The sequence below is a fragment of the Aethalodelphis obliquidens genome, unplaced genomic scaffold (genome assembly GCF_003676395.1).
Source record: "Aethalodelphis obliquidens isolate GAN/ISIS:26980383/991018 unplaced genomic scaffold, ASM367639v1 scaffold6, whole genome shotgun sequence".
Lineage (NCBI taxonomy): Eukaryota > Metazoa > Chordata > Mammalia > Artiodactyla > Delphinidae > Aethalodelphis > Aethalodelphis obliquidens.
In genome coordinates, this window is record NW_020837950.1 from 74,888,984 (window position 1) to 74,901,769 (window position 12,786).

The following is a 12,786-nucleotide window of genomic DNA, read 5'->3' on the forward strand; positions in this document are numbered from 1 at the left end:
GCAGCTTCCTCTCCCGACTCTGTCACCTTTAACGGGGGTTTGGGAACCAAATTATAACAGGAACAAAAGCCTTTTCCCCAAATCGGAACGACACGCACTATCTACGATACTTGATATACGTCCAAGGCCACGTTGGCCTCTCCCCAGATGTCAGGGGACTGTGCCAGATGCTTCAGAGTGACGACTCAAAGTGACTGGCAGCGGGACTCGCCTGGTGCTTCCACCGCAGGGGGCGTAGGTTCCGTCCCTGGTCGGGGAACTAAGATCCCGCATGCGGCACAGCGCGACCAAAAAAAAAAAGAAAGAAAAGGGACCGGGGGAATGGAAGAGAGACCCAAACTTCAAAATGCAATTCCACATAAAGAAAAAAGCCTTTAAATTTTTTAATACAAAAATACTCATACACAATCTTCCAAACACAACTTCCGACCTTAAATCCTATTTCCCCGCAACCAGCAATTCTCAAATCTACATTTCAGTATCTTCCCCCAGAAGTGAATTTCAAGTTTTTTAAGTCTGTCAAAATTGGCGGTAGCACCTGGTACACCCCCCCCCAAAGGCGGAGCCTGGCCGCGTTCCCTGCGACGCTGAGACACCAGTAGGCACGTTGAGGTTTCTGTTTAATTTCACATCTCAACAGGGTGCGGTGGACACGACGCCTGCGGACACAGCACTTTACTCACTCATCAAACGCTCCACATCTCACAGGATCGAGAGTTCGGCAACTGACAGTCGTCTGTGTTACCTTTCGTAAAAACGGGCTTATCTTTTCTTATTCCTGGACATACGGCAGTTCTAGAAGATGGCGCCGCACACACTGCAGTTTATGTGTCAAGGGAAACACTGGGAAGGCGCCGGGGCGCAGACCTGAGGGTGAGGCAGGGGGTCCCGAGCATTCTCGGAGGACGGGACCCGGGCGGGGGCGCCAGGCGGCCTCCCCGTGGTGCTCGCAGCTTATCACCCGCTTTGGACATGCGCCCACGACCCCCAACGGAGAGAAGCGTCCCCGTGTCCAGAGGCCCGCGCTGGCGTCGACACGACACACGAGGGGTCCTGGTCAGCTCCTGATGCTGAGGAATCCTGAGGTGTTTGGGCGGTTTTCATTGTGTTTCTGCTTCACATTAACGACGAAGGGCTGAAGCTGACGTTCAGGAAAGACCGACTCCCCCGAAGCAAGCTCCCCTCAGACTCGGAGCAAAGGCCTCGGCCCCGTCGGGAGGGCCCCTGCAGCCCCACTGCTCCTGCAATGCCTTGTGCTCAGATCCATAAACTGGTTTTCTGGAGATTCTCAGAGTTAGTGTTATTTGCTCATTAGTTTAACAGTTTTTGGAAAGAGGGCAACCATATCTAAAATAAGTTTTCCAGTATTTCCTTCAGAAAGGTTATAAAAGAATTTGGAAGTAATATCAAAGTGACTCAAAAATCACACAAAATTTTTACTACTGTCAAATACAAAAATAAGTTAATCTGCTCCCCAAAGTGCACTGCAAAACCAATTCTGATGTTCTGACTTAGGCAGAAGTCCCTCACCGGCAGGAAAGGGCGAGTGACGTCAGCCCACACCGAGGCCCCTGGCTCTGAAGGGCGGGGCTGCGCCCGCGGCCGCTGCGCTGGCACCAGGCCTCGGCGCCCCTCGTGCCCAGCCCCAGAGCGCGCAGGCGCCAGGTTCAGGGCCTAAGGAGCATGAATCTACGTCAATCCAGTATTTTCTTAAAAGACCATTTGAGAGAAACGAAGAGTTCTGAACCCCACGGCCCCTGCGTCTCACCGAGCAGGCGCGTTTCCAGAGAACCGAGCCGCCCGTGGAAGCACCAGCTGAGGACACGGCTTGTTTTTCCTTTGGTCCTACGTCACTTGCCCCAGGGTCACCAGAGAAGGGCCAGCAGGACGGCCTCGGTCAGCCGACTCTCCTAGTCCGTGCCTGGGGAGGCCCGGGCGCCTCGCACCTGGAGCAGGTGCTTCCCCAGGGGTCCCGGCCTGGCCGAGACCGCCCCCTCCCCCCACAGCTCCCGTCGCAGGACCCCGGAGCAGTAGTGAACTTGGGTCCAAGTGTTGGTATATCCTGCAATTCTCCGAGGCGAAAACGGTAAGAGAGACCAACAGGAGACCTCCGTGGCAGTTTTCAAGAACAGTTGTGTAAACTTTTCTGCAGAGGAGATGTTCTCCTCAGGTTATTTTAAGAAGAGGAGGCTAGAAAAAAGCACCTGCTGCTGAGCGCCCCCTTCCCTCCCACCGCGAGTGGAGACAGGCAGGCACACGGGCTCCTGGCAGGGCGCTCCCAGCGTCCCGGGGTCCATGGGAACGCTGTGCTTCGCAGAAGCTTCTCCCTGCGTGGGGCTAACGGTCCATGGAAATCTCCCAGGGGACAGTGTCGGCCGGGCTGTTCCAAGGCTGGGTGCCCACGCCCGGCAGGCCGGCCCGAGTCCCAGGACAAGCGCTCCTCCGAGGGGCCCTGGCCGAGGGCGTCTGCCCAGCGCGGCTCAGGCTTCCCGGGAACAGGCCCACAGCACGCGTGCAGTCACTTGGGGTGACGATGCGCCTGAACTCGCTCTTTCCTCAGCCCGGGAGGAGCGCCTGGACGCACACGTCCCCCGCGAGCTCCGCGTCCCGGGGTGTGTGTGGGAGGGGCACCCAGCAGTGCCCTGCTGCGCGACCGTCACCCGAGACGCCACCGGGCAGAGCGCCGGACAAACCGTTTCCCTAAGTGGCCGCGTCACACAGCTCAGCGGGTCACACACGCATCAGTAAACACGCATTTCAGTCGGTGGTAATTTGTGAAACAAGTTTAGCAAAAATATATTGAGAATAAAAGCCAGAAACTGGTAAAGAAAAGCCACCCGAAAAAATGTACAAACTCTTCCCCCAAGTGATGAGACCCTCCGGGGAGGCTGCCCCACGTGAGCCTGTGCTTTAAAGGCCGACGTGGCAGCAGCACTTGGTTCAAGTCCACGGAGAGAAACACGACAGGGGAGATCCCACAACACCACTACGCTAGTCACCGTCCTGGGGCCGGCTCCTCACTAGGATGGAAAAGAAGCATTCTGAGGAAAAACTTCACATTAGTACAAAAAAGAAATCATACAGCTGTTTCATAAGAGCAGAATCATGGTTCCCAGGGCACCCGGGGTCTTGAGTCCTTGCCCAGGCCCCACCCTGGTCTCCTCTCCTGAGTGATGGCAACGGGGAAGCAGGCTGGGTGACGTTGTCAAGATTAAAAGAGGTAAGAGTGATCCTCCGAAAAAATACTACTCTCTACATCTCAGGGGAGATAAAAGCATTTCGTATGCCAATTACTTTTCCGTTGTAACTTTAACCTAGCAAAGTAGAGCGGGAGGGCACCTTGACGTTCTGAGATTCAAGTGTAGCTGTAATGCTGTGTAGTCAGGCTTGTCTGTCCTGGGGCGTCCGCACCTCGCGGCTGGAACCACGCGGCTTGGACGGTCAGTGCGGCGCAGCGGGCGCTGCTGGGATGGCTCAGTGACGGGAGGCGCCCCCTCCCGAGGAGGCCTGTGCGTGCGTCCCGGGGGCTGCGGGCGGCGTCCTCCGGCCCTCTGCGCACAGGGCGGGCCGGCCACGCGGGGCCCCCGATCTCACCCCGCCCCGGCCTGGCGCTATTTGCCCTCCGTGACCCTCCGCCAGCACCTCCTCTTCTTCCTCCTCCCCTTGGACTTGGGTTCCGGGCAGGGCTGCTCGGCCGGCTCTGCCCGCAAGTCGTGCTCGCCGCAGTATGGCCGCCCGTCCTGGGTGGAGCTGAAGGCTGCCCCGTCCTGGTGTTCCTTGCAAAACGAATTGGGGCAAAAGTGGCAAAATGAAGTGGAAGGTTTCCCACACACGTCACAGTGATGCCAAGGACATTCCCACTTCCCTGCAACGAAACAAAGTATCACCAGACAGAAGAGAGGAATGGCAACTTGTAACACTGTAACATTTCCATGGTTGAAAACTAACTTTAAAACTCAGTCTAAAAAAAAAAAAACAAAAAAAAACTCAGTCTAGTCAGATGAACACAAACTAAACCAAGACACCGCTTTCCAGGCAAGTGTCGAAAGGTAAAGAGAAGCTAAAGCTGGTGCTCAGAGGCCTGGGGCCGGAGGGCAGCGAGCAGGCCCCACCTCCGAGCCCAGATGGCCCAGCGGCACCGGGGGCCCTGCCGCCCCGGCTGCTGTCCGGCGATGGGTGTGCAGCCGGGCCGAGTGTTTCGGGGGCCCCGATCTCTCTGGGGTCCGCCTGCAAAGGCTCTTAGCGCGGTCTGGGGAGACCGGCACGCCCACCGTGAGCCTCTCTGCCGCCCGCCTGCTGGCCCTGCTGCATCATCTCGTGCCACACACAGTGTTTGTTTCACAGTCAAACACATTTGACGTCTCCTTTTCTAGCTTTGCCGCTTGTGTCTCCGGGTGAGGGCCTCTCGGCTTCCCTCCCGAGGTGACATGGCCGCTCTGTGCACGCCGGAGCCCATCATCTCTCTGAAGGGCAGACTCCAGCCCCAGCCCCAGCCCCAGCCCCTCCCCGTCTTCCCAGCTGAGACCCAGGGGTGCGGGGCCCCTCGCTCCCAAGCAGCTCCTCCCGGCACCTTCCCCCAGCCCCTGCCGGCCCCCAAGGGCTGCGCCGGGTGGTCTGGCCTCGGCTGCCCGGGCTGGGGACCCACCGAAGGGCCGCTTGCCCAGGCCCAGGCAGGGCAGGTGGTAGGCCTTGGTACAGGACTTGCGGTCGCACAGCACCAGCTGCCCGCCGTCACCGCAGCGGAAGCACTCGTCCTCAGACGGCTTCTTCCCTTCGCCTTTCGTTCGACGCCTCCTGGTTTTTTTCTTGGTCTTTTTGCCCTTTTCCTCCGAGGAAAGGGATGCTGAGGTCTAGAATGAAGAAATAAATGCAGTTCACTCAAGGGAACTGCGCACACTGAGGCCAGCTGTCCCGAGGGGTCACCAGGGCCAAGGTCCAGGTCGGGAGCGCCAGGGACCCCTGAGGATGGTCTCACAGGAGAAGAGTGGGGGGTCTGCAGCCGACAGGGAAAATGCAGGGGCCCGACCTGTTCCCATTTACTGCCTGTAGGAAACAACACAGGCCACCGGCCGCAGCGCCGCTCAGCGGGCATGCGGCCCAGGGCAGGCTCTTTCCCCACGCGGCGCGTCGTTTGAGAACAGATGAGAAAAGCCAGGTGAAGCGGCAGGCCCGCTGTGGACATCCCACCTCTGGGCCTGGATGCCTGCGGCCGTCCAGAGGCTTCAGGCCCGCGTTTTACCCAGCACAGGGAAGGGGCTAAGTGTGCTGAGTGGAGCCGTGTCCCCCCCCCCCCCCCCCCCCAAAGCCATGTCCTTCCTGGAACCTCAAATGTGACCTTGCTTGGAAGTAGGGTCGCTGCAGATGTAAAGCAGCGGGCCCTAACCCTGCACAACCACCCGGCGTCCTTGTGAAAGAGGGAAGGAGACGCGGAAACAGACACGCAGGCAGAACGCCACGTGCCGCCAGGCGCGTACGGAGGCTCTCACTTTGGATTCCCGGCTCCAGGCCGTGAAGCCCCAGCACGCTGTGGCCTCTGCAGGGGCAGCCACCGAGTCTGGCGCCTGGCCTCCCCTGCCGTCCTCGCCCCGCCCGGCAGACTCCGCTCCCGCCACCGCTCACCTTGGGCCTGTCCCCGAGGAACCCGCTGCAGTTGGAGGCCCCGCACCGACAGACTGTTTTCTCGTTGCCCAGACAGTCGAGGTTGTAGTTGAAGGTCAACTCTGTCCCTGGGTGAGGGAGACAAGCCACACTGGGACACTGCCCTTCTCCCGACCCTGCCAAGAAGGCTGCATCAGGTCTACGAGCCCTGCGCCTGTCAGCGCACCTGTACTGTCCCCGCACGGCTTTCGATTCCACGCTGCAAGGTGCACGTTCCAAACAAAACACAACTTCCAAATCGCCAGCCGCCCGCCCTCCCCGAGCCCGGCGGTCCGGCCACACACAGCATCGGACAAGGGCCCTCCACCTGCCCGCTCGGCTGGGAGCCCCACGGGGAGCCCCGGAGGCACGGTACCTGCAGGAATGTCACACACGGCAAACAGGCCCACGCGCGTGTCACCGTTCACTGTCCACTTGAGGGTCTCGCAGTTGGGCTGGCAGCTGTGATTCATGAACCGGGAGTAGTTTCCTTTGGGGCCGGCGTCGATTATACGGTCCTGTAAGGCACAACTCAAGTTTCAAGCAGCATCTACACACGTGGGCAACTCTCAGCCATCACGTTCTCATTCAAAGGGAATCGTCACCGTCGTGCTGGACACCTGGTGTTGCACTGAGAACGTGGTCTCCCAGGTCCACTCAGATGGGACACCCCCAAACCAGTCCTGTTTCTCTTGCTCACGGAGGGCAGGCAGGTCACACCACACGGAGGGACCGAGCGCTGGTGAGCGGGGGACAGTGAGCCGAGCTCCCCGACGTCGGACGGCAAGTGAGGGAGCCGGACACCAACAGCCTGACAGAGGACAGGACTGACCGCTTACGACACAAACCAGCCAGCAAGTCGAGACAGCCCAGCGGTGGAGGAAACCAGGAGAACGTCCTGAGGCCGTGAGGCCACGCTGGCTGATGGGAGGGGGGCCAACCCCTGCGGCAGAAGCAGTCTTGAGACGCACCCGGGCAAAAGCGATGAGGGTCCCGCCTTCATGCTCCCGGGACTCGACCCCCCGAAAGGCAAGCGCCTCTGTGTACACGGAGATGTACTCCTACTGTGGCAAAACCCAGACGATGCACTCGCCCGGCATCAGGGAGCGGTGACCTTGCCTTCCTCACCCTAAGGGTCTCTCATCGACCGCGCGACTGCAAGGGACGGGAGAAAGACATACCGGAGGCGGGAGGGCACTTGAAACTAGGCCACAAAAAGCATCACGGTCACGCGGTAACGCCACACGGGGTCTGTGAGTGGGGGACAGGACGTGTGCACAGGCACCCCAGGAGCGTGGCATCGAGACGCCTGCCAGGCCCCCCTGCCCTGGACGGGCGGCCCCGGGCGGGGGCCTCAGCCACACGCTCACACCCGGACGCTAGCTGCTCCTCTGAAGGTGGACACATCTCAGAAGCGCGTGCTCCTGCCTCACTGAAAGGAACCGCCGAACCTGCTCTGAGCAGCTGCCTCGGCTCCTCAGGGCCGGGATGCTGGTGCCCAGCCGTCCTCTACTGATGAACCTGCCGCTGCTTCCCGTTTCCGCTGTCCCACCGCTGCGGCCACGGGCTCTCCGCACGGCTGCTTCTCTTTGTAGTTGGTGCTAAGTCCATGCTGATTCTCTGCCTAGGACCTCTCGCTCCAAGACGTGGACCCTCACTTGGCTGTCTCCTGTGCCTCCCTGAATTGTGGCTCTGAGGGGGTGGCTGCGCTGTTATTTGGGGCACACCCTGCAGGATGTATCCTGGTCCCTGGCGGCGCTCTTGACGTTAAAAGGCCTTCCTCTGTCTCACTGAATGCGCTGGGGCCCAAATTTTGCCTTGTCTGAGAACAATTCTTTTTTAATTTGACTCCACCTGACACACTTTTGTGCACAGTCTTATTTTCAACGTTCAGGATCCCTCTGTTTCTTAGATACAGCAGAGGAACAGGCCTCGCTCATGAACCAATCTGGAAATCTTCTAATAGATGAGTTAACCCAACTCCCTTTTACAAATATGACTCACATGCTGGGCACAATTCCATCAATCTAATTTGCTTGCTTATTTGGGTTTTAAGCCTTTTGCTATGAAGTAATGGGGTTTTTTAATTACTGATTTTCCTGTTATGTTGGGAACTTTATTTTCCCTGCTGGCTGTCCTTTATCGAGGGCATCTTTGCCTGCATACGGCGCCCGCAACCTCCTCTTGCAGTGGTCTCCCCTGACCCACCTCCATCCTTACAACCCAGTTTTCCGCGGCATTCTTACCTTGATACTTAAAAATGCTGAAAGCTACTCCTACTTGTCTTATCAGCCTGACGCTCAGGCATCAGCATCAGAGGTGAGTTTACCTCACTCTCTGGCCTCCCCTGTTGCTGTCGGGAGTCACAGTTCGGCACAAGTTCCCGATACCTGTACCACCACCAGTCGCTTTGCGGGGGTCGCCTAGAACCCATCCTTCAGCAGCTTCCCCCAAAGGACCGGTGCCCTCAGCTCCCGTGTCCACACCTGTCACTCTGACATCTACGTCTACAGAACCAGTCGGCTGGAGAGAAAGTCTCCAGTTCACTCTTTCCTTGAAAACCTTATCAGTGCTCCTCTGTGCTCAGGCGCTGGATTCTGCCACGAGAAGCCTCGAGACGGCCTCACTGTCTTCCCCTTACAAGGAACTCAGTTTTTTGGCCGAGCTGGCCAAAGGGTTCCTTGCTATGTCCAGTAACTTTAATGAGGTATTTACCACGTCGACCACTTTGGATGGACTGCCCCTGAAACACAGGGTATTCCTTCAATACCTAGACTCCCGTCACGCAGAGAGACCCTCCGCGGCCTGTCCCCCGGCCACGCTTTCTTTCTAACCTTCCTCTCTTTCCGCCGTGCCGTGTCCATCCTGCGTCTGCTCAGGTGCCGCTCCAGGGGTTTAAGCTTCAGAGATGCTCTGGCTGCGGCTCGTTTCACTCTCAGTCTCCGAGTTCGAGGTCCAGCTCAGCTTGCTAAGTGGCCGTCTCTCTAACCCCTTGTGCTTCAGAAGTGCACGCCGACTGCTGGGGCACGATGTCCCCAGCTCTGGCCGTGTCTCCCCAGCCGCAGGGAGGTTCTGCTGCTCTTTGTTGACAGATCCTCTCGAAACGTGCTGGGGCTCCTGGAGCAGCTGCTGGCTGCATTCTGGGTGCCCTGTCTCTGGGCTCCCTGCTCTGTGGCCACCTGATGGCCCACAGCTCCCCAGGCTCTAGAGCCTTAGGCCCCCTCTCTGCCTCACAGAAAGCTGCCGTACTTTGGAAGACGGTCCTTCCGAGGCCTGTCACCACAGGTCCCCACCCACCCCTCTTTCTCTGAGGCCCCCTTCTGAGACCGCTGGATATACGTCTACTAGTTCATCCTCTTGTGCGACTGTCAGCAGTAAGGAGGCGAGTCGGGACCGCTCAGTTCTGCTGGGAGCAGGCACCTCGGGGGCGGGGGGGGGCCTAGAGGCGTCAACTCTGCAGCACCTCAGCCTCCGAGTCCCCTGCTCTCAGACAGCGTCTTCCGTCTGCTCGTGGGTGACGAGGTCCTTAGTTTCACTGAAGATGTACTTGGTGTATCTTTTTGTTGCTGCTTTGGAATTGAGCACCGCCATCTTCTACCAAGATCCTACGTATAGATTTTTTAATTTCATTTTTATAGATTAAGGGGTTTTTTGGCAGCGCCTTGTGGGATCTTAGTTCCTCGACCAGGGATCGAACCAGGGCCCTGGGCAGTGAGAGCTGAGTCCTAACCATGGGACTGCCAGGGAACTCCCTACCTGGTGTTTTCTGATTACTATCTTTTCTCCTTTTTTCCTCCCTCCTCCCTCACTTTCTATTGACGGACACTTTTCTTCATGCACTTTCCCACTCTCTCACAAGGCGGAAGTTACACTCTCCATTTCTACTCATTCAGTCACTTCCTGCGTATGCCTGACAAAGCACGAGTTAGTGAAGCCTACCCTCCACCCACAGCAAACACGCAGCTCCCACTGGCCTCGCCTCTCTTCTGACGCCCTCTGTGACGCCATCCCGGCCCCGCTGCCCCGCATTCACCAGCACTCGGCACCTGTGACAGCCACACCCGCGCGCGCGCCACCTCTTGTCCACCATCCTTCTCGCGCCTCACACGTAACTTCTGAAGCCCCTGAAGAACCTCCTTTACTATCTCCTCCGCCACGTGGCGCTGACGGTCAGCTCGCTTGGCCCCGGCCCGGAGGGTGCGAGGTGCAGGGCCAAGGGGTCCCCTCCCTGAGGAGCAGAAGTGCCCCTGGTTTCCGTCGTGCTAGGCGGCTGGCCACCCGACTGTCGCTCCCTGGGACGCGCCCCGTCTTTTTTTTCTCGGCTGTCTTTTTCTTTTGTTTTGGCTGCACTGTGCGACTTGTAAGACCTCAGTTCCTCGACCAGGGATCGAAGCTGGGCCCTCAGCTGTGGAGGCGCCGGGTCCTAACCGCTGGGCCCCCGGGGAGTCCCTCTGTTGCCCTCCATCCTCGTGGTGTGCGGCGTCTCACAGGCGTTTTGTTAGAGCAGCACGCCTAGGTATGGGTTTATTTTTATCTGTCCTGCCCAAAACTTGTTCAGCTTCAGCCATGGAATGATCCGGGTCACAGAGGTTCCATAAATTCTTTCTCCGTCCCGCCTCTCCCCCAGGTCTCCCTTCCGTCTTCCTTCTGGAACATCTACTGAGCGTCTGTCTTCCCGTCTCTCGGCCTCTTTCTCCAGCCTCATCGCTCCATGTTCCCGTGCCGCGCGTCCAGACGGATTCGCAGAAGCTCCTTCTGCTGCAGTCACTTCCCTGCTGCGGTCTAACTTTTCTTAACCCGTCCACTGGGTTACTTTCAATGACTATATGTTAACTCCCAGTTTTAACTGTTGGTTCACATCTGCCTGATTCATCCCTCAGTGTCTTGTTCCCGTGTCTCTAAACCTCCTTTTATGGCTTTAACCATCTGTAACGTGTTGATTTAATCCTTTCTTTCAGATTTAATCTCACCCCTCAGATTCTCACCGACGCTGAGCCTTCTATGTGAGGTCTGCTCGCGGAGGTCCTGCTCTGTTGCGCTTGTACCGTGTAGGGAGGTGCGGCTTCTTTTACTCTTGCAGGAAATGGATGAGGGATGCATTGTTTCAACGTCTCATGCGTCGTGGAATTTATCTCGGCTTCAGCCAGGTGCCCTCGGTGAATCATCATTTCAAGGACTAATTTGTATGTTAAGTGACAACCTGGCATTTTCCACAACATGTAAGTAGTTCAAACTTAGACGCCTAAACACAGGAAGGCATAGGCCTAGGGTTCCCATTGCTAATCAAATAACCCCCCTCACCGCCACCACCCAAAAATGAGGGCGGATGGCAGAGGGTACATAAACTCGCCACCTCCTGGGGTTGTGTCTCCTTGGAGCGACCAGAAGGGGCCTGTCAGCTGGGCACCCAGTGTCCCGGACGTGCCCGTTCTTCTCCACCCGCACGTGCTGACAAATCGTCTTACCCACCTGCTGAGAACGCTGACAAATGTTCACAAACCTGGGCTTCAGACACCTAACAAGCAGCCCAGAAGACCACTATGTACCTGGAAGGATGTGCAATTCCCCTAACCATGCTCTTCTCTGACCCTGGGAAAGACTGTTCAGTGTACCCGTCACGCATCAGAGGGACACGTGACGCTCCAGGAAGTCCCACGCCGAGAGCCGGTCACCCTGGCCCTCAGGCGGTGGCCAGAAGACACTGCGCTTAAGGAGACAAGCACAGGTGCCCGAAACACACCTACGCAGACGACGTGACAGCGTCACCTGGTGTGCAGTCCGACGCCGCAGGAAGCCCCGTGCGGACAGACACGGGCCCTGAGGACACAGCGCGTTACCTTGTCTATGGTGAGCAACAGACACGGACCCTGAGGACGCAGCGCGTTACCTTGTCTATGGTGAGCATGTAGAAGTGGGTGATGTCGTTCTCGTGTGCGCGTCGGATCCTTGCCATGCACTCCTCCTCGTCGATGAGCTCCCCCACGTACTCATTCACAAACTCTCCCTGGAAACCAGAAGAGTGCGCTGCTGATGACCAACGGCCCGGCCGCGCCTCAGCACTGGGGCCCAGAGCCCACGCCAGGAGCAGGCGTCGGGCAGGGGGCTCGCCAGGTCCCTGGACGTTACGGCCAAGTCGGGCAATTCTACGCCTGTCTCGTGGAGGCTGTCACTGAAGCCTGTACCTGAGCCTTCTTCTGGAAGCAGCAACACGCTAACCCTTGCTTCCCAGCACTCCCGTGTCTTGGGGGCGCTTGTAACCGTCAGCCCCCAGCTCCCACAGAAGCCGCCCTCACCGCTCGACCTCCCCAGCAGAGACAGAGCAGGCGTGGAAACACTCCCACAAGCTCTCCTGCCAGAGCCCGGACGAACCAGCTGGCAAGGCAGGTGCAGGAACAGGGCTGCTGGGATCAGCCGAGCGCAGTCCCGGGTCTGAGGCTGCCGCGCTCGCTCGCTGCAACAAGCACGCATCCCGCCATCCAGCCCGCAAGCGGAGACAGGCTGTGCGTGGTCCCTGTCACCTTCCGACAACCTGGTCCCACACTGTCCCAGGACGGCCCCCACGGGAGCTGCGTCCACGACGCTCTGCTTGGCGACCCTCCTGGCTGCCCTTCTAAGCAAACCTTTCCCTTCCCCACGGCAGCCGTCAGAGTTCTGACTGAGGGCACGTTTCAAGGAATTTAAGGGTTTCACTCTGATAGATATCTTTCATGGAATGTTTTACAATCCTCAGTTGTAACAACTCAAAAACCGTTTTCGAAATACTGTCCTCACATGAGTGCAAGAGCACCACGGGCAAAGCCAAGTCCGAGGAAGCGGCGAGCGAGCCCTGGGGACGGACACGCGCGCGCACACACACCTTCCTGATGTCCCTCTTGGCCACCAGGCCCCAGCCTTTGCCGTCCGTCTTGATGATCTTGGTCTCGGGGTACTGGCGCTTGGTGAAGCACTGGTTCTGGCAGGACTCGCCCGCGGGGCACACCTGCGGGTGGCACTCGAACATCAGCATGCGGTTCAGACACTCCGAGTCGGAGCCGCAGGGGTTCTCGTCGGTGGGCTTGCAGTTGCACTTGGGGATCTCGGAGATGTCCGCCGTGTGGATCTGCACTTTCCCGTAAGGCTTGTTCACCTGCAGGCGAGAGCCGGCGCCTC

At 58.3% G+C, this 12,786-nt stretch overlaps 1 protein-coding gene and 1 non-coding gene across 5 annotated transcripts in view; both read right to left on the bottom strand.

Moving 5' to 3' along the window:
- Positions 1 to 356: 356 nt before the first annotated feature.
- Positions 357 to 12,786, bottom strand: part of NSD2 (nuclear receptor binding SET domain protein 2) — a 76,414-nt gene continuing 63,984 nt past the window's right edge. For 3 of the 4 annotated variants that reach the window (XM_027103933.1, XM_027103934.1, XM_027103936.1), the window contains 6 exons: positions 12,494 to 12,763; positions 11,525 to 11,641; positions 6,014 to 6,155; positions 5,620 to 5,726; positions 4,646 to 4,850; positions 357 to 3,865 (listed from right to left, as the gene is read on the bottom strand). In XM_027103933.1, the coding sequence (XP_026959734.1) occupies positions 3,612 to 3,865; positions 4,646 to 4,850; positions 5,620 to 5,726; positions 6,014 to 6,155; positions 11,525 to 11,641; positions 12,494 to 12,763 (1,095 nt within the window). In that variant the 3' untranslated portion in view covers positions 357 to 3,611. Of the gene's footprint in view, positions 3,866 to 4,645; positions 4,851 to 5,619; positions 5,727 to 6,013; positions 6,156 to 11,524; positions 11,642 to 12,493; positions 12,764 to 12,786 lie in introns of those variants that run through there. The other variant, XR_003432315.1, reaches the window with a different exon arrangement.
- Positions 6,262 to 6,387, bottom strand: LOC113619336 (small Cajal body-specific RNA 23). Its single transcript, XR_003432364.1, has one exon.